At 45.0% G+C, this 21,434-nt stretch overlaps 1 protein-coding gene across 8 annotated transcripts in view; it reads left to right on the top strand.

Annotated features, from left to right (window-relative positions):
• The window catches only part of NAV2 (neuron navigator 2), a 423,973-nt gene that overhangs the window by 321,156 nt on the left and 81,383 nt on the right, over nt 1-21,434 (top strand). The window contains exon 1 of one of the 8 annotated variants that reach the window (XM_024987495.2): nt 11,280-12,533. The exons of the other annotated variants lie outside the window; for them this stretch is intronic. Within the exon in view, the coding sequence (XP_024843263.1) occupies nt 12,508-12,533 (26 nt within the window). The 5' untranslated portion in view covers nt 11,280-12,507. Of the gene's footprint in view, nt 1-11,279; nt 12,534-21,434 lie in introns of those variants that run through there. 8 annotated transcript variants of the gene reach the window in all.

Below are 21,434 nucleotides of genomic sequence, written 5' to 3'. Positions count from 1 at the left end.
TTTATTGTCCTTTCTTCAGCTATTTCTTGAGGTATAAAACCTTCCAGAGCTTTCCCTGACCCCTTGACAGCCAACAGAGATTTCAGGGACACAAGCAAAGCATGCTTGCAAATCAGCACCTTCAGTGCTACACACAGGACTCTGCTCAGGCAAAGACAGAGGCTCAGATGAAAATCATTCACACCACACCATGTCCACCGGGTAGCCAACACACTCTGGAAAAGAAGTTCAGCGCTGTGGAGATGACTAAATTTAGATTTGTGTATTTCTTTTTCTGCTTCTTGTGTCTTTGATCTCCTTGGCAGTTGAAAATTGAAGTTCCTCAGATCTTTTTCCCCCTGGTTATTTTCTAGATAAACCATTTGCACAGAGCTGTGTGTGTCGGCACATGCTTAATTTCCCTGGCATCTGATAAATGTTTTGAAAGACAGTAATGCTGGAAGCTCTTTTCATTACCTTAAAGTGCTTTGCGTAAATAGAATTGATTCTTTTCCTCGACTGCTGTGGTGTTGCTGCTTTTTTTTTTAATGGATAAGCTCACTCTAACTAGCTTCCCTTCTTATCACTTCCATCCTGTTCAGCCATCTTTTCTGCTCCTTCCTGCAACGTTTGCTGGCAAATGAGATTTCATGGTTCCGCTTGGCTGCACAGGTGTCTGTGAGACCTCCCTAATTGTGGGATGGGAACTGGGCATCCCTGGTCTATAAGAAGAGAGCTATGGAGTGGGGAGGAGTAAAGCGGAATGTGGGTTGGGGGCTGGAGATCTGAGGTCTCACCTTGGATCTGTCAGTAAACTAACTCTCTGATCTCAGGCAAGTTACTTCCTCTCTGCCTGAACTCACCCCTAAAGTGAGAGAACTGAGCCACATGGCACCTAAGTTTCATTTCAGATCTGAACTTCTAGAGTGACCTCATTTAATCAGATAGCCAACCCTGTGTAAGATTTGGAGTCTGGTGATTATAGATGAATTGCATGGAGGTGGGTGCTTGTTGAATTCAGCAAAGTCTGAACAGAATTCTTCAGAACTTAAAACCGATGAGCTGGGAGATCCTGGTGTGACTTGGAGCTCCCATGGGCTGGACATAATTGCTTGTCAAAAAAAATTACATAAAATGCAAGCCACTTAAGGAGGTTTCTGAACTGGGAAGTGGAGCTGGGTAACTTTCCATTGGTATATCTGCATCCCTGCTTCCCAGAGCTTTTCCAGAAGCACTGAAGGTGTCTGAGCTTACCAGTCCCTGTAAGGGTAAAGTTTAAACTCTGTTACTGGGCTTACTGTGAGCCTCAGCTCCCTTTATTCACTGCCCCTTCACCGCTCCCCTCTGCATCCACACTGAACTGGTTGCCATTCTCTGAAAATGATCCTTTCTTGCTTTGCAGAGGCTGTTCCCTCCATCTCTGTCCCACACCCACAGCTTGGTTCTTATCCTTCAAGGCTCACATTAAGTGTCACCTCCTCCAGGAAGCCCTTCCATAACCACCCCAACTCCCAAGGCCAGATTAGCTGATCCTCCTATTTGCTTCCTTAGTACCTTGGAACTCTGCCCTATCGGAGCACTAAACACAGCATATTATAAAATGTCTGCTGCTTGCCTGTCACCTCACCTGTACTCCAAGCATCTTGAGGGCCAGGCCTGACTTACCATCATACCCTCATTGCCCAAATGAGAGGCTGACCAGCTAGGTAGATGAGTGTTAGCTCACCCAGCTCAGCTTGTCCGTGGAGCCAGAAATCACTCCCAGGGCTGCTCGTCTCCAAACCCCACCTCTTTTCTGCTCTAAGACTTCTCACCTTGACCCCCTCTTCCCCTAGTTTTAAAGTCCACCTCTCTTGAGACAGACTTCCCTGGTGGCTCAGACGGTAAAGCGTCTGCCCGCAATGCGGGAGACCTGGGTTCAATCCCTGGGTTGGGAAGATCCTCTGGAGAAGGAAATGGCAGCCCACTCCGGTATTCTTGCCTGGAAAGTTCCATGGACTAAGGAGCCTGGTAGGCTACAGTCCATGGGGTTGCAAAGAGTCGGACACGGCTGAGTGACTTCACTTTCACTTTCTTTTTCTTGAGACGTCTTCTGTAATCTCATAAGAAACAAATTGTGGAGAAAAAATGGAATTTGTGTCTCAGACGTTTGATTTAGAGCCTCACAAGACTCTGCTCCATGTGTAAGACTGGACCCGAGGAAACTTAACGTTGATTGACTTGAACAGCACAGGGCCCGCCGTGCTAACAGGGCTCAGTAATAGGCTGTTATCCCCCGAGGTTTGCCATGACCTTCCCATCCCAGATGTGTTTGTGGTTAGGTATTAGGTACATTTTTGATTGGTTGGTGTGTGTGTGTGTGTACATGCGCATTTTGGATTCCAGCACCAATTTTGGTTGGTTGGTTGTTGGGGGGAAGGGGGTGTGTATGCACATTTTGGATTCGAACAGCCTTATTTATCTATTTTGGGCTGTGCTGGGTCTTTGCTGCTGCGAGGGCTTTTCCCTAATTGCGGCAAGTTGGGGACTACTTTCTCGGTACGCGGGTTTCTCATTGCTGCGGCTTTTCTAGTTGTGGAGCACAGGCTGTCGGACGTCAGGACTTCAGTAATTGTGGCGCACGGGCTTAGTTGCCCCAGAGCATATCATTGGCAGGCAGATTCTTAACCACTAGACCACCAGGAAAGTCCCTCCAGCAGCTTTGAATGTCCTTGGACTTTATAGGAAGGGACCCAAGTCTGTAATATGTGTGCAGCGGTGGCTCTTATCAGAACACAGACATACCTCTCATTACTGCTAATTGCAGTTCTCCACGGAGTGATCTGGACTCAAACTTCTGGTCTGTGACTAGTAACCTATGTTATAACATTGGCTACATACGATACATTACAGTATCTTCCAGGCAGCTGCTCTTTAGGTAAATTAATACCTGGGGCTCTTTTGCCTTTTCTAGGAATCTTTAAGTTCTGTAACAGGCTTTCATTTAAGGCTGTGCAAGGCTTATTTCACCAGATTGCTATTTGGAAGTTCTAACAAAACACCTTTATGAATAGCGGCTATAATACCTTTAATCCTCTAAACTTCCTGATGTTTTAAACTAAGTGGATTGCTAAGAATGAAACCAGGCTTTCCTGTCTCTCTGGTCTCTTCCTCTCCCCAGCTCTGCAGAGGTGCTGGGGTGCAAATTCTTTCTTGTTATTAGGGCACTGAACTAGAAAAGACCAGGGAATACCATGCGGTTTCTCCAGACTCCAGGTTTTGTAATTACTTGGCCTGGTCTACAGCTTTTTTAAAAAACACATTTGGGTGAGGTTTCTGTTTCTCAATAAAGATCAGATTTTTTTTTTTTTAATTAAAAATTTTTCTTTTCCTTATTAAAAAAAATTAACATGTTTTATTATGGAAAAATAGAAAATACAGACAAGCAAACAGTAGAGGGGGAAGCGAAATGTCATCATAACATATGACCCAGTGAGAGGCAGCCTCAGCACCTTGATGATGTCTAGACTATTTTTCTGTGCGTGTAAGCAGCTTACTCATCTTGTGCTGTGCTGGGCTTAGTCACTGTCGTGTCTGATTCGTTTTGACCCCATGGACTGTAGCCCACCAGGCTCCTCTATCCATGGAATTCTCCAGGCAAGAATACTGGAGTGGGTTGCCATGCCGGCCTCCAGGGGATCTTCCCAACCCAGGTCACCCTCATTGCATGCAGGTTCTTTACCATCTGAGCCACCAGGGAAGCCCTTATTCATCTTATTTTTGGGGAAAAAAAGAATTTTCTTGAGCACTTGCTATGAGCTAGGTGCCGTTCTATACTCTTTACTTATATTGAATTGCTTAATTTTTACAGTAACTCTAGGAGTAGGAGTTATGTTGCTTAAGCAATATGTCCAAAGTCAGGGAGCTAGAAGTGGCTGGGGATTGTAACTCTATAGTTCTTAATTTTAACTGCTGTACTATATAACAACTAAAAAATGAAAAGAGTTTTTATCTTCTACTTTTGTAGCTTGACACTACCGTGTAAACACCTTTTTATATCAGGATCCATCGGCATCATTTTTGACAGCTTTCCATTCAATAGTGGAGCCATAATCAGATGAACTCTTTCCCCACTGAGGGTTTTTCAGGGTGTCCCACTCCTTTTGTCATCACAAAGAACAATGCAGAGGCCATTCTTGGAGCTAAATGTTTGCATTCTACTGTGAGCTGCAAATAAAGACTGTATTCTATATTTTCCTTATAATTCTGACATTTGTGCATGCAGATGACACTCTTGGGCATTGTTAGAAGAACATAGTCTTAAGTATGTTCTGGCTACTGGTGATGGGGCTGCCCTGAACCATTCACACACTTTTCGTCCCCGCATCCCATTGTTCCTGGTACCATGTTTGGGGAAAGGTTGGCTGAAGAATGGAGTTTCTGTCTGGGTGCAGCTAGCTGCCTGCAGCTGAACCTGCAAATTTAGTGTCAGCCTGTACTATGCTCTGAATTGAATGAGTGTTTTTGTCTTTCTCTCTAAACTTCAAGAAGAGTACAGAACTGGGATCTCCTATGATGCTTTCTACCCTTGAGCCAACTACTCCTTTAAAAAGGGAAGGAGGAGGGGGAGAAAATACAGGGCCCATCGTATAGGCTATTGTCAGTGTACTTAATACTCGATGGGCGAAGTGGCTATTGGTGATGAAGAAAATTCTCCCCAGTGTGCCAAGTACCAGGCTCAAGGCCAAAACTCAGAGGTGATGAGGTGGTTTCAACCATGGCCTCTGCTTAATAGGGTCTTAGCAGCAGTGTGCCCTTGGGCAAGTTACTTACCCCACTGCTTCTCAACATCCTTATGTATTTTAGGGATAGTAATTCCTAGTACATAGGAGATAATACCTACTGTATAGGGAATGTCAGAAGAATAAGATAAGATTGGAGAATTTAGCACCTGACTGCCATTATAAGAATTCAATAAAAATGAGAGCTTAAAAAGAAATCCCAAGAAGGATACTGACCTAGGTATATGGCAGACCTGTTCTTCAGCACTGATTAGCTTTATGGCCTTCCATAGCTTATCTCACGTGGCAGAGCTGTAGACCGTCTGTGAATTGAGGATAATTAAAAAAAAAATCTATCTTACTAGACTATTTTGAGTTTTTGTATCAACAGTGGACATCCGTGGCACACAGTTGGTTTTCAGTACCTGTAGCAAAATTTGTAAACACTTACTATATGCCAGTAACTGTTTTATTTCTCTTCCCTCATTCAAAACAGTTTTCCTCTGAGAGACTGATGGTCAAGTGGAAAGAATGTAATTCTTAACCACTCTAACTTTTTAGCTACCCTCTCCACTAGGCAAATGAGTTGGGCTCTTGGCCAAACCTTTTATTTTCCCTTTGACTTAGACAAGATTGTGGTTCAGAGATTGTGAACCTATTTTACACTCCCTGTAAACTCAGAAGGGAAACAATGACATACCAAACTAAGGGCCAGGACAGCTCTTCTTACAAGAGACTCAAGGTTGTGAGAAAGGTTCTATGGGATGAGGTTTTTACAGCGTTGAGGATAACACCTGACACCTAGAAAGTCTACAGTCCATTCAGGGGCTGTCCCCAGCAGGACACAGAGGGAGCTCAAATCCACAAGGCGAATGAATTTTTTCTTGCAGAGGGATTTCAGCAGGAGATCTAGGGGTGTAGACTTGCATAAGTGTTCCTGCTTAGAGGGGTCTTAGAGAACATCTGAGGTGGTGGTCAGCTCACTGAACAGGCCAGCAATCTGAGAGCCTCCATCAGGCAGTGATTGAGCTGCACTCGGCCCTGAGTAGTGTCTTCTCTGCTGCTCTGCGGGACACCTCCAGCCTGAGAGCTGAGTGACCTGGGGCCAGAGGGAGCATCTTGGGTGTGTGGAGTAACAAGACTGGAGTCTCCCAACCGACCGCTGGCTTAAATCCCAGCCGCTCAAGGCTGCCTGTGATTAGCCCCTATGTGTTCCCTTTCCAGCTTTTTCCCCGTCCCCGGCTCATTATCTCACCCTACACCGGACACACTCAAGGATGTCCTTGCAGCTGGAGACACGTGTTAAAAAAAGGCCAGAGTGGCTTTGAAACATTTTATTTGTTACCCATCCATCTTCATAGAGATAGATGATATCCCAGCTGAAAAACAAATATTTGAACTCTTGGGGTTTTCCCTATGCATCCAACCCCTTATGGCCAATGGTATTGTTTTCAATTTCCTTTAATGCTTTGTTTTTTAAAAGACCAAATTATCAAGTGGATTTGCTTCTTGGGTTTTTTTTTTGTTGTTGTTCTAAGTAACCGGATTTATTACCATCACCACAGATGCAGGAAGGCCTAACTGAATTATTCCCCAAACACCAGACATACTAACCTTCCAGTCTGCTATTACTCCTTATTGGCTGTGGGGATAATGACAGGAATCTTTGTGGCTGTTATTATTAGCCTAGGGTGTTTGGCATGGTGTTTTATCGGATGATCGAGATTTTATTATGTGGAAAGCTATAAATAGGCACAAATTTAAAATGTTGCACCAAATTGTCAACTTTCAGCATGGCACAGCATTCCTGTACAGGCAGCCTAGGCACAGATTTATTCTGGCTTTATAAGCAGTAATCTCTTTTCTCCTCTCATGTGCTCCACAGCTTACTATGCTTTTCTTTCATGTCATGTATCACGGCTTGCAACTAAATGCATGTGTTTTTTTATTTGAATGTCTGAAATCCCCACAAACACCTCACTATAACCTCCATGAAGAAGAGAGGGAGACCATTTCTCTTTTTCATACTGCTGCTTCCCCTGCACAGTGCCTGATGCATAAAGGTCAGCACCCAGCCGATATTTTAAGGAGAAAAGCTTAAATATCACTTCCAGAGATGCCTTTTCTGACCACTCTATTTAAAGGAAGTGCCTCCGGTGACTCTCTTTTCCTATACCCTGTTTATTATCTTATCACTTTTCCCATAGCATCCAGAATGACTTTCCTTGTGGAAACCATGATGTCATAGTATTTGGTAAAAGTCTAATTTGGGCCAAGCCCAACAACATTAGAAGTAGCTAAAGGACTCCAGGTCACCTGTTAACAGTGGCCCTGACCCACTGAATGTCGTAGTGGCATCTGTTGGCACAGTGACCTGGAAATGTTTGCTATTCTGAGCACATGGGGTCATGGAAAATGAGCAGGATTTGTCCTCTGAGGCTATGGGTCCCTTATAGTTTTTGACTGTGAACAAGACAACTAGGTTATCTGAGTTCCAGTTTGTTTTTCTATGACATAAAGATAATAATGAATGTGTCCACCTAGTTATGAGAATTGAGATGTATAGACAGTAAAGTGTATAGATCTGAATTGTTGTTTATCATTGAAAATAGCTTTGACCTCATGTGTCTTTTGTTGGAAATGCTGCCATTTGGGAGTTGGTTTGTTGTTGATTGGCACCCTGTTAGAAAAGGCATCTCTGATGTTGGATCGAGGATGAAAAGTCTAGGTTTATGATTTTAGGCCAAAGATGCTGGCACCTGGGGTCATGTTCTCTAGCCTCCCCTGTCCAGGGTTTTGCTAACAAGCCTGTAGTTTCAGATTCAGAATGGGAGGGAGATAAACACAGATAACAGAGTGGGTACTCTTCCTGGTGAATGAAGCCCTTTGTTTAGAGACAGAGGAGTGTGTGTGCGCTTTCGCGTATGAGGACCCACAAGTGTGAGCTCCAGACAAACCCCAAGAATTAGCAAATTGAAGGTAACAGAAATTGCAGACCCTCAAGATAAAACATCCGACACTGAAATGTGGCTCATTCTGTCTTTATAGTAAGATTGAAGGATAGTAGCCTTCAAGTATCCTCTTCCCTGGAAAAGGAGAGTGGGACCCACTATCTGTAAATGCAGAGAATAAGCCATAAGCCCCTCAGCAGGAAAGGGAGATTTTTCACTTATCCGATAGATTCTGAGCCCCAGCAAAGAACTGGGGGAAATGGAGGAGTTAAGCCACACTGGAATCATCTCCAGACTGACAGCACCTTCACTGATACGGCACCAGGATCACCTGTTACTAATGGGTAACATCTTGTCTTACCCTTGGCCCTGGGAGGAGATCTCTCAGGAGGAAAGCAGACAGTACTCCTGCCCTCAAGGAGCTTACTGGTTGTTTTTTTTTTTTTTTTCTTTAAAAATAAACAAATAATGCGCTGACTGGTTAAGTACCATGGGGTGTTATGGAAGGTAACTGGCTCAGAGTCTAGAGGGAATCCCTGAGGAGGTGACATTCCATCCACGACCTGAACAAGGAGATGGAGGCAGACATGGGGAGATGTGGACGGAGAGCATCACAGGCAAATGGAACTCAGCGCAGGGCCTATGAAATAGAAAGAGACCTCGTATGTGCCAAGGCCCATGTGGGCCCTGTACTTGAAGTTAATGAAGGAGAGGCGCAGAGTGGCAGAGGGAGTAGGCAGGAGTCAGATCCCTTTTAGGCTGAGGGAACAAATTTGGATTTTATCCTAATGAATTTGGATTTTATTCTTAGTTCCCAGGGAAGCTACTGAAGGGTTTTAGGAAGAAAAGCAACTTGACCCGATGTCTCCTTGAGTCAGATCACTGTCACTACCGTGTGGGTGAGGGATCCTAGCAGAGCAAGAGGGAAGGCCAAGCAATCAGGGAGGTGGTTGTTGAAGGAGAGAGGCAATGGTGGCTTGGACCAAGGTTATCTTACAGAAGATGCTGAAGAGTGATCAGGTTCAAGGTGTATTGGAGACGTATAGGCAAAGAACTTGCTAGGGGATTTTATAGGAGCTATGAAGGAAATACTGATTAAGAGATGACTGATGGGTAGTGGTACATTGACTGGGAAGGGGGGGATTCCGATTTGGGAGTGGAATGCACACCAATTAGAAGTTGGAAACAATCGTTTCGCCTGAGATGCGTTAGATTTGAGATGTGTTGCGTGCACCCAAGGGGGTCAGGATAGAGAAGCAAACTTCAGAGTGGTCTGTGCCTAGTCTTTGAAGCTGTGGATGAGATCACCTAGGGAAAGGCTAGGTAGGAACGAGCAGGGGACAAGAGACAGAGCCCGAGGGGTCTGGAGAGGAGGAGCTTGAGCAAAAGGACAGAGAGGCACAGCCAGTGAGGGAGGAAGTAGCCAGGTGCAGATGATGGCATGGAAACCTGTGAAGAGACCCGTTCCAGAAGGAAGACGCTGCCAAACCTGGCTGCATGCTGCTGAACACTTAGGCAGCAGAAGGATCTTTGGCAAAACTTAAACCACTGATGTTCTTGGGAGAAACAAAACAGTTTCAGTGGGGTAATGGGAACACAAGTCTGCCTGGCAGGTGGAGGAGACAGTGGACCATAGAAGCTGGGATGGAGACAGCTTCTTTGACGTGTTCTGCTGTAACATAGTCGTGGAGGAGAATATGGACGTGGGGTTAAAGAAAATTTTATTTGATGAAATAGGTGATATATTTCCTTGGCCAGTTAGTGGGGAAGAGCCAGTAAAAAGGGCAAAAACGGATGATGTTGAAGATGAACAAAGTAGACTCATTAGTATTATTTTAATAAAAGTATTTATAGAAATAAGTGAACATCTTTTTTAGATTCATTTCAGTGGTTTTCTGTTTTCTGTAATTACCTGCTATATTCTAAGAATGCAGTTTTATTCTGCTCTTTGATACCTGGGTAGAGTTGATCAGCTGCATTTTGATTTAAAAAATAGCTCTGTAAGTTAACCTGAGAACCTTCACATCATTGATAACATTGTTTCTGTGGAGAAGAATGTTATGTGTCCTAGAAGGTCTTTGGAATCTGGCCTGTTTGGAAACCAGGGTCAGAAATAACAGGGGAAGACTGGCTCTTTGGAAAGAGTCAAAGGGCATCTGCTCCCACAGGGTTGGCTGACCTGCCTTCCTCTCTTATCTCCTCCTATTGCTGGAACGCTTAGCTATAGTGTGTGTTGCCTTTCAGAGCATGGGAAAGCCCTACCTAAACCTTACCCTGCAGATGCAGAGAATTCAGAGCGTTTTGTATTAAAGATGGGACCTTTTAACAGCAGGGAGAGGACCAAGACCCTTTTAAACTGCATTGTCTCATGTAGTAAAGTCACCCTTGAAAAAGTTGTGCATAATTGAAATTATATATTCAGTGCTGAAGGAGATTTACAGAAACTTGTACATGAGAGGAGGTTCCTTTATTCCCCTGCCAGTGCGTCCTTTCTCAGAGGAAAAGCCTGACTTGCCAGGCTCTCCTCAGGGACCCTCCTCCCTCCCTTTAACCCTCTGACCTGACCTCCTTGGTTTCCTTTGCTTCCCTGCTCACTCTACTCCAGCTACACGTGGTTCTTGAATGTGTAAGTTGTATCCTGTCTCAGGACCTTTGCGCTGACCTTTCCCTCTCTCAGAAGGCTCTTACCTCCAGATAGTCACCTAACCAGCTGCCCCACTTCTTTCAGATCTGCAGGACTCATCCGTTCCGGAGACCTTCCCTAGCTACCCTATGTAAAATTTCAGACACCCTCCTTGACAAATCACAGCCTCTTTCCTACATTACTTTTTTCTCCTTAGCACTGATCACTGTAACATACTCTATAATTTACATTTGTCTCATTGATTGTGTAGTTCTATCACTGAACAGTAAGTTCCATTTGAGTAAGGAATGTTTTGTCTATTTTGTTGATTTGCATAGCAGGGTCTCGGTAATATCAGTTAAATGAATAAATTAGTTACCTTGGCAATTAATGTGGATGGTTACATATTATATTAGCTTATAACAAAGAACAACTGCAGCAAACAGTGGAAATTTTTTTGTGTGTATGTATATGTGTCTTTCTGTATGTATGTCTCCATATATGTAGTCTCATTCCACCTAAAGTAACCCAGAGGTCAGCCAGATTCTCAAATAAGTCATGTTGTAAAGATAAATTCAGTTTCAGAGACAGGGATGGTTTAAAGCATCTTTGTCAGCCAGAGTTTGGGTCCATCCTGACTTTGTCTCAGTAAATCTAGGCTACACTGCCCTCCCCTGAACCCACCCCTCCGGGTCCCGGCCTCAGCCTTCCACTCACCACTGCAGAGATAGGCTCTGGCCACAGGTTTTCACCTGGGGGAGGGCCCTAAGGGATGAGAGGTGAATGATTAACTTTGGTCGAGACTCCTTCAAGATTACAATCTCGGCTCCTGGACACACTTGATTTTTCTTTCACCTGGGAAGCCCCACTAGACCCTCACTTCCTTTCTGAGCTGACCTTTTATTGTCCCCCTTTTGGGGTGGGGGTGGCTCTTCATTCCCCCTTTGAAAGGCTTTTGTTTGCTGAACAAATGTTGACCACCCTGAGACCTTGCTCTGGGCCAGGTACTGCTTCCTTGCCTACCCTCTCCCCTCCCCAGACACACACACACTCACACAGAACCCCCTACCCCTTCCCCAAGTCCCCCGACCCTGAACTCTGATTGGAGAGGCAGCCCGGCCAGGGGGAGAATCTTTCTCTGGGAAAGCCTTTGAAAGCAGCCGGGAGCCAACTGGTAGGATATTTGGAGAGGGAATAGGGCTTTTGGAGAGCATCTTAGTCCTTCATTTTAAAATAAAGACTTGTGGCTCTGACATTATTTTGCTTTTGAATTTTCACTAGTAAAACAGTTGTTCATTGTTCTCTGCATCTGTTTACATAGTTTCTCCTGAATTCCTTGATTACAGGTTTTAATAGGGATTAGTTGGTGCAACCCCTTCCCATCCCAGAACTGGAACTCTCTCCCATCCCACCTCCCCTCCCAGCTTATATACCATAATGTTTAAAGTAGCCATGCATACACCGAGCTTCCTTTAAAAAAACAAAAACCAAGAAATTAATGCATATTTTTGTTGGCACTGCCTCAAAATTGACATCACCAGAAATAATTTGCGTCATTGTTAATTGTACAAATAGGTGTCTCTTCCTTCCCAGGTTCCGCAGTTATCTCTGTAGGCTAATCATTTCTATCAAATGCTCCGCATTCAGTTGTGGGTGGAGTTAGTTAAGAAATGTTACGGTCAGCGATTTCTGTGTCATCGTTAATAGCCGCAGCATTGGCGGAGAGACTTTTCCTAACATTTTAGCACAATCCACGGGTGTTTAGAATATCCTTTCACGTCTAGATTTTATTCAGCTTGACCAACTGTTCCTGGCTCCCTTGGGACCGTATGAGGGCCCTTCCACTAGGTGCTTTACGGTAACAGTTTCCAAGTTTGGTGTTAGCTTTTGCTTTGCTGAAACTTTTCACAGCTGACTTGATACCAGCACTCTGGCCTGACCTCTCGCTCCTTTGGCACTTTAGGGGTTAATTTTGTTGGTGGATCCGGTTTCTTTCCTGGGCAGGGGAATGGAGATCCCCCTGAAGCTGGTACTTTAGTAGCCGACTGCTGGTGCCTGGGATTCCCTGGCCCGGTGTGGGCTGGCTCGGCTGCCTGCCTGCCTGGCTGGCTGGCTGGCTGGCTGGCTGACGGAATTGCCATCGTGAGATTCATTCAGCTTCTTTGTCTGCTTCCTCCGAGGATCACAATGTAGAATGCTCTGGCCTAGGAACCTGACAAGGTAGGACGATATTCTGAAACTCCTAGGGCTTGGGGCAGGGTGTGGTGCTCCTGCTGCCCTGGGTGGCACTGGAGAGTGGGCAGAGCAGCCAGCGGTACGGCTGCCAAAATTGCTGTGGGCTACGTAGTTGGGGGGGCTGGTCACGGGTCTGGAAACTCATCATCTTTTTCCTTCTCACCCCCATCCCTTTTTATTTTAACGTTGATAGTCCTAAAGGCAGCTGGAGCAAATGTCCTTGGTTCACCTGGACATTTGGGTAATGTCAGTGTATTCCAGACCATCTTATCAAATGAAGCTGCTGAGACCAAAACACTGGCTCTTTTAGGTCCGTATTTCAGCTTTTAAGGGGAGACCTTTGAGCCTGGGTGGGGTGGGGGGACGGGAGAACTGGAGAGAGACACTGTTGGGCCCCGGGCAAGGACTGCTGGTGGGGCAGAGGGCTCTGATTAAAACGACTTGCAGTTGGTTTTGTTTGGAATCTAAGAAGCCGGGTGAACTTGTGGTTGTGTTTACTAATACTGCAAATTACCGGGTAGGACCTTTTTTTTTTATTATTCTGGAAACTAGGCTCCAGGAAAGATGGCATAGATTTAAGTAGGAGTCCTTTTCTTGTTTGTTAGGACTGCTCTAAAGCTGCCCAAAGAGGAACATTTCTATTTTTAAGTCGGACAAGGGGGAGAGGAAACAATGTTCATTGCCACCTACTACTGGCCAGGTATCTAACAGACATTGTCTCATTTAATTTCTCTTGCAAAGCCAACAATATTATTTTTAATTTGAGGTGAGGCAGTGCGAGCCAGGAGAGGCTAAGGAATGCACTCAGGGTCACACAGACACTAGGTGGGACTGGCCACCACTCTGCCTTCCTTGTTGGGCTTGGCGGATGGCTCAGGATGGTTTTATCTGTAAGTTTAAATGTGGGTTCAGCTGGATGAAGGGCACTTTTTATTGTGGAGGACGTGCCAACGTACACATGATACTTGCAAGCATGGCCTGCCTGGGCCTCTCCGATTCGGCTCATTTCTGGAGAGGGGTGACATCAAAAAGAACTGGCAGCAAGACCTACCTGAGAGTTTGCTAATCTCTTTGAGGCTTTTGGACTCTAAATAAATCTGTGACTGGATTTGTTGCTCATTGGATTTATACGTGGTTGAGGGAGGAGGTGGAAGCCCAAGTGAAAGTCAAACGTGGGAAGGTCAGTAGCCTTGAAGTTGGCCTGGGGCTGCTGGAGTCCCGGAGTCCCCACCCTGGCGTGTTAAGGCTCACCCAGGCTTGGCAGTAGTCGCTCACATGTGTGCCTGGGGTGGCTAGTTGGCTAGGGTGGAACTGTTTTTGGGTCCCAGAGCTGATTTAGAGTGTTTGTTTCCTGACTTGGGCTTCCTTCCCTTCCCATCCCATTGGCCTTAGAAAGGGTAGCTGAAGGGTAGGCCCCTGACAAGTTGCCCTGAGTGAGGCAACTGTTGTTCTATCCTGGGCATTCAGGTTTCCAGACGCCTAAGATGTATTGGGAGGTGACTGGGAGTATGTGTGGGTGGGTGGGTGGTGGTAATGGAACCACCACATCTTCCTTCACCAACAACTCTAGACCTAGGGCAGCCAGTCTGGGATTTCTTCCCTACCCCAGCTTTTCTATAATTACATGGAGAATACTTTGATTCCATTAAAAGGTGTCCCAGGTTTGGGGAGGGCAGTTTGGAGGGAGAATGAATACATACACATGTATGGCTGAGTCCCTTTGCTGTTCACTTGAAACTATAACAACTTTTTCATCAGCTATATTCCAAGACAAAATAAAATTAAAAAAAAAAAAAAAAAAGGTGTCCTGGGCTTTATGCATAGCAGTTGGGAGTTCTGAGTTCTTATTTGACTGTAATTCCTTGAAAGCCTCTTTGCCTCTGCTCTTACATAGAATGAGAGCTTGGGTTTTAGAACCATGCCAATCTAGCTTCAAATCCAGCTCTTTTTATTATCTCTGGCACGGTGGGCAGGTCACCATAGCCTCTGTAAGCCTCAGTTTTCACATCTGTAAAAGGGAACATCAGTAGTTTGTGCCTTATAGTCTAATAGAAGTGTGTGGGGTAATGAATGTAAAGTGCTTTAGCAAAATCCCTGGAGCCCACTGTTATAGCTTTTTAGCTTCTGTTCGCCAGTATTTTCATGAGCCATCTGATAGGCTGAGCTGTATATGATATGCTGAATTCTGTTGATGTTTAGGGTACTCTTATCTTCTGGTACACAGAACAGCAGAATCCCAGAATTTGCTGCAATCTTTGGCAAAAGCCAGGCGGCTGTGGACCAAGTGTCAGCAGCTTTCTCTGGTGGAGCCTTGGAGGAGAGAGGCCTTTGTGCAGCTGAGGCCAGCAGACATGCTGGTGCCTATGCTAACAATGAGGGTAGAGGGCATCCGGACCAGAGCCCTGGGTTTGGTAGCTCAACCAGCCCCTGGAGCCAAAGGAGGAATTTCACGCTTACTCAGGGGACCACCTACTTGTTGAGGGAATGAGTTACCAAAATGGGACAAAGGTGCCGTGGGGTGAAACTCAACCCCTGACATTCTGAGTGCTACTAAATCCCCTCGGAGCCTTCTTTATGGGGTTCCTGTTTCCCTCTCTCCACCTCAAATGATTGGCCTTGCACCTGGCACCGTCTGTAGAAGCTGCTTCTCCCCCGGGACCCTGCCCATTTATGGCAGCGAGCTCTTGCACTAGAAGTTCATCATCTTTTTCATATTGTGGGCCTGCCTCTCCTTCTTGTGGTCTTTGCAGAGTCCCTGGATCCCACCCTGCAGCTGACAGGAGCTGGCTATCTCCTCTGTGCCTGGAGTTCTGGTTTGGTCCCCAGGAAAGGCTTCAGGGGCCTGGGTGTTGATCAGCACCAGGTCACAGAGGAGGAAGTCTGGGTCTTCTGGAGGTGAAGATACTGACAAAGTGAATGGCAGGGCCCGGGTTCACACTGAGATCTGTTAGATGGGCCAGAAAGTTCATTTGGGTTTTTCCAAAGCGTCTTACAGAACAACCCAAACTTCTTGGTCAGCCCAATATTTTACTTTTTTTTTCTTCAGAGCATGTGCTGCCTCCATCTAGAGCTTCAGAGGTTTATGGTACCCTGGCCCACTGCTGGATGAAACTTAATTTATTTGGATTAGTATCTAACTCTGTCCTGGCTTTTCATTCGAACTCAGGTTCTGGGTTATTTTGTACTGCAACAGCAAACTGTATAGGCTGATCGCAGGGGGAAAACCTGAAGGGCGACTTGCTTGCTCATAGCTTTGTTCAAGTGGCTCTCTTTTATTTACTAATATTTTTTCATGTGGGAAACTTGAACGCCCTTCTAATACACATGACAAGTGTTCATGAAAATGTGTCAGTTGAATAGATAAACAAGATGGTTGCGCATTCTTGGATCTGTATGTGAATCCCAGCTTCAACAATTCCTAGCTGTATGACCTTTGGGCCTTTCTTTCCAAGGGTCAGTTGTCTCATCTCTCAAATGGGTATAGAATTAGTCTCAATCTCATGGTACCCAGGAGAAAATATAGGTAAGCCCTTAACACTAGTTATTATTTTTATCATAGAGTTGGGTGGATTAAATGAAAGAATGCAAGTAATATAATTAGCACGGAGTCTGGCGCAGCTTTAAACTTCAATTAAAGTTGGCTCTTATCATTCTCAGATAGGCAGCAAAAGGATTTTGCAGGAGTCCTGTTGCATTCTTTGAAGGTGGATTTTCTTAAGGGGCCCCAGCAGTGGTTAGAGGAGGTGACGCTCCTGAGAAAAGCTCCTGGGGAGGAAATAGTTAACATACCTGTCTGGTGGGAAGTGAAGGTAGCCAAACCCTTTCCCTACCCCGGGGGTTACTGCTAAGCCCCGGTTGGACTTGCTCACTCATCCACACCATAGGATCTCATTCCGCTGGGCCCTGGGGTTTCACGGGAACAATTGCCTTGAACAATAGCCAGAAAACAAGTTCCACCAGTCTGGGCTTTTGCAAGTGAATGCAGCTGTCTGGCAGGGGGCACGGGGCCCTGGAAATGGGTTCTGCCGTGATTCCGGAGCAGAACTGGAAAAGTGAGCAGGTAAAGCCGCGACCCAGCCCTGGGTGGCTCTACAGCACGAGTTTAGTCACCAGGAGAGGGGCAGGCGGGAGGGCGGGGGCTGGCCAAGACAGTTCCTGAGAATGTTTAGGGCCTTCTGGAGTAGACCCAGTCTTTGGGTGGGGGTTTTGGGTGGAGGGTGATTAAGATCCCTTGCTTAGTGAAGGCTGCTTTTGAGGACCAGAATTACAGTACTTCATCTCTTCTAACCTTCTGTGGTTTATTAGTGAGCAGGGAAGGAATATTTCTCTACAAGCCGATTTTTTTTTTACAACATCATTTAAGCTTGTCTTTCCCTTGCATAAACAACATTATCTCACAGGGAGTCCATTTGGAAAGTCTAATGACCCTCCAGATCCTTCAGTAACTCCTCTTCTCAGAGCAAGAGTCTTTTGCTGAAAGCCAGGATTCCTCATGCCTGGACGTGTAAATCCTAGTGGAAAAATCTGTTTAATCATCCTTCTAACCTTGGGGCTCGGTTTTGCCTTTTTACTTCATGGAAGATGAATTTGTACATATAGTATCACATGAATTCAGAACCATTGCAGATTCCTGCTGTTGAGATGAAGTTGTAAATACAATACCACATTAATTCAGAACCATTGCAGATTCCTGCTGTTGAGATGAAGTTGTAAATACAATACCACATGAATTCAGAACCATTACAGATTCCTGATGTATCTACAGACTCCCCAGAAGAGCTTGATATTAAAAATTTGTCCAGATTAGAGGTGATTTCTCAGGGGAGCCTAGTGAAAGCAGGTTCTGTGGAATGCTAACTCCCCACAACAGTGAGGGAAACAGGGAGTGTGAGAGGCTGGAATAATTTATGATTCTTTCACCTGCGTTTTTCATAGCTGATAGCTTGTGTTTGGGCTGTTAAAATTGTGCTTTAAGTCCTCTGAGTGGCATTTGAATTCCTGACACAGTGATGTCAGCATCTCTTGTAAGACTCTGAAACTGGATCTCCTTGTTTTATGGGCCTTTCCATTTTTGAATAAATTTTCTGGTCACTTTCGAGAGCCTTGACTGTGGTTCAAATGCTGTGTCTTGGCCCACACAGGGTCTCTCTGATATTATGCGTGATTGCTGTCAGTCACTGGAGGTTCTTTTCAGACGAGGCTGGTTAGCAGACAGAGATTTCAAAGCTGACGTATGTGTCCTCTCCCTCTCATGAGTCGTTGGATGACTCTTCAACGCACACAAACCATGCCCAGTACAGTGCCTGGCATTTGGTAAACACTGCCAGTGGTGGCTTTATACGTTAGGTAAGATTGCATCTTGTTCCTTTGTGGATAGTGTGGTCATGCAGAGCCTCTATTGTGGATTGGGTTGTAATGCCTGTGTATTATGGGGTCAATCAGGTAGCCTTATTGTAGTTCAGTTGCTCAGTCGTGTCCACTCTTTGCGACCCCATGGACCGCAGTACCCCAGACTTCCCTGTGCTTCACCATCTCCCCGAGCTTGCTCCAATTCAAGTAGCCTGTATGAGTACAAAGGCTCAGGTTGGGGTGGTGTCAAATAGGAAAGCTGAGGTCTGTCTATAGAGGGCAGTTACAACTCATCCCTAAGTCCTCCTGTGTGTAAGATATCGACACCTATCCCAAATATTGAAAAGACTCAGCGTGGGCTTCAAAAAGAATCACTATGAGATGAAATCAGCAGTGAGGAAACCCAGAGACTAGAAAGTGTAGTGACCTCTTTGGCAGCTTTTGCTGAACGAAAGGAGATGCTCTGATCAGTGGGGACCTTCAGCGCCCTTTGCCTCTACTAGCTTTTCTCTGAGCTTAACCCCCCAGGATGCTGGTTAGAAAGCACCCTCTGGGATCGCTGTGTCCAGCTCCTTCACTGGAGACAGAGAACTAGAGGGTAAGTGAGGTGTCTGAAGTCTTCTAGGAGGCAGTTCTGGGGAGGGCAGGGGCCAGGGCCGGGCTCTCCTGGCTCCTTGGCTTTGCCACCTGCAAGCCTTGAAGGAGAGAAAGAGCGCCAGCGGGCCTGGGCTTTGGCACGCTGCTGACTGGCGCCTTATGCTGGCACTTGGTTGGTGGTTTGAGGGGCTGTTGAAATCTGTAGAAGTGTCAGAAACCGGTGCAGTTTCCGCTTGGTGTCCTTTGCTTACCTTCCTGTTTTACGTTTTCCTCGGGCTCTGAGCTCTGCCTTCTTGGCTGCCACATCTACCGGCTTTGCGATCAAGGGTGGGGACCACTGAGTCATCTTCGTATCCCTGATACCTTGCGTGGTGCCTGGCACGTAGAGGGTGCTGGCTGACAGGGTGAGATGAACAAAATTCAAGGTCCCTGGTTCCGGATTCAAAAACACTGGAGTTCAGGAGTCTTGAAGAAAAATAGCAAGTATTTGATGGAATTCTTTCCACCCACCCATTGGCAAAAATAGGTGAAGGTCGTTTTCCAGTCTGATCACTTCTGCCTGTAGTCGTGACGTATGACCACCAGTGGAGGACTTTTCATTGAGTAGAGAAAAAAGTACGCGGCCATGATCTGGGTAGGAAATGATGCTTTTTGTTGATGGTTCTGAGAAGTCAACAGAAGCATCTTCTTGCCATTTCTCTAGATGTCCCAGCCAAAGAATTTATAGGGCATAAACATCATATGCTGTTTTGGAAAAAAAAGGGAAACCAGCCAAGCTGTGGGCCCTATGCCCCTTGTAGTTTCCTGTTATAGAATCTGGGGAGGAGGAGGCCCTCGGGGCTCTTCTGGTTGTTTCCCAAGGCTGTTGACCACAGTGCTGTTTCCACTAACACTTTTGGAGCAGTTTTGAGTAATCTTGGCAATCTTACAATATAGAGTGAAGGTGAAGTGGAACAGGAAAAACTGGTAAAGAGAATAGATCTGTCTTGTGTTCATTTATTCTTCTGGTCATTCATATATAAAAATCATTCATTCATTCACAAAATGAAATCTTCTTTAATGTTTTTCTCAATGTCTGAGGAACACTTTTGTACCCAAAGAGAGTGTCTTAGAATTAATTAGGTTTTACTATTCAATTTATTAAAGCTTTAATTTTAAACCTGTGTTTTCTTACAAATCTTATCTGTAAGTCAAGTACTTTGCATAAAGTAAGAATGTTTCCACCTGTTATTTTGATTAGTACTTTATTAATTCAAACTTAACAAATTATATTTGACTGATTAGTACTATTTGCGAATCTAGATAAATTTCCTGAAATACTTTAGATCACATTTGTAAACTTAACATACCTGGCTTCCTCAAGTTCTTCAAATGTTGGTGTGGATAGACTTTAGTAGCCTAACAAGCAAAATCTGTCTAAGCATTTAAACAACCTTTGCAAATCAAATAACTTATGACATTTGTAACTTCAGTTTGTCCAAAACAGTTCAATTCTTTGTACAGTCTGAATCCAGTTCTTAAATCTTTCATCTTAAAAATCTCAAATGATGGAGAAGGAAATGGCAACCCACTCCAGTATTCTTGCCTGGAAAAGTCCATGGATAGAGGAGCCTGGCAGGCTGCAGTCCATGGGGTTACATGACTGAGCATGTGTGCGTGAGGGCGGAGGGTCACGGGTTGGTAGCAATAAACTGGTAGAACTAAAAAAAAAAAAAAATCTCAAATGAAAAATCAGTACTCATTTAGATTCAAAGCACAAGACATTTTTAGATTCTCTAACATGCCATATATTTTTAAAAATAGTATAAATTATATAGATTATCCCAATGATCACCAAGCTTTTACTCTATAAAATGAAGCATTAATATTAGGATTTATTTCATTATCTCCCTTCATCTTTTTAGACCGTTCCAAGGATTTAAAATCACTTTACTCCCCACTGAGGGGAGGAAGTTTATCCTACCAAGTGGGCTCAAAACCCTCACGTGGATTTTGACAATCAGATTCACGAGCAGGGTGCAGGAATGGCCAAACCATTTCCAGAATGATTGTTCTGGGCCATGGCTGAGTGCACTGCAGTTCTTTCCGTCTCTCGAGCCCCTTCACTGGAATTTTGTGTCACCACACTGCAAACCCAAATCCTCTGAGTTACTTTCAAATTTCAGCCATAATCAGGGTTTGTAACCTCTTTCAACATTTATCTTCTGACTTGGGTCAACAGACTTATACCCCGTCCCACGTTGTACCTAATTTCCTTTGCCGCTTGATTGGATTCAACGAATGTTCTTACTACCTGAATGAATCCTACATGCTTTCCACATTTTTCCCATCTGACTTTCAGCCACGCGTCTGGAGTCGTTTTACCAACAAATTGCAATCCCCCATTAGTTAGCACCGGCGTACCAAGTGACAAAAGCATAAGCAAGCTAGTTTTGAGTAAAAGAAAGACATTTATTAGATCTCACTGTTTGGTCTCCCAGAGGTGGCTTCTGACTTCTAATCTGCTGGATGCAGGAGCTCATGTGGTGTCATTGCTCTTGCTTCTGCTTCCCTCCCTCCCTGCTAGCTGCCTAAGAGGCAGCCAAGGATGAAGGGCCCAGCAGCAGCTTTAGGCTTCCTTTGCTTTTCTTCCAGACTGTGCATCATTCTCAGCATCTCCCGTGTGCGGAGTGCTCTTTTAGGCAACGTTGAAGAGATCATGCCAGCACTTTATAAGAAGTTCATGGGCAACTTGAATCTCTGAGAGGGGGCTAGCATACCATGCATTCTCTTCTTGGGACCACATTGTTATCACAGAGCATCTTATGGAACTAGTTTTCCTTACGATGCTTCTTGGAACTCCCTGACAGTGATCTTGGTGGCCCAGGACCATTTCAAATATCCTGAATTTTAGAGAAGGGACAAGTTGGAGCTAAGTGACTTTATATCTAGAGAGATTCG

The sequence above is a fragment of the Bos taurus genome, chromosome 29 (genome assembly GCF_002263795.3).
Source record: "Bos taurus isolate L1 Dominette 01449 registration number 42190680 breed Hereford chromosome 29, ARS-UCD2.0, whole genome shotgun sequence".
NCBI lineage: Eukaryota > Metazoa > Chordata > Mammalia > Artiodactyla > Bovidae > Bos > Bos taurus.
Note: the sequence above shows the minus strand (reverse complement) of the source record. Positions and strands in the feature narration are given on the sequence as shown.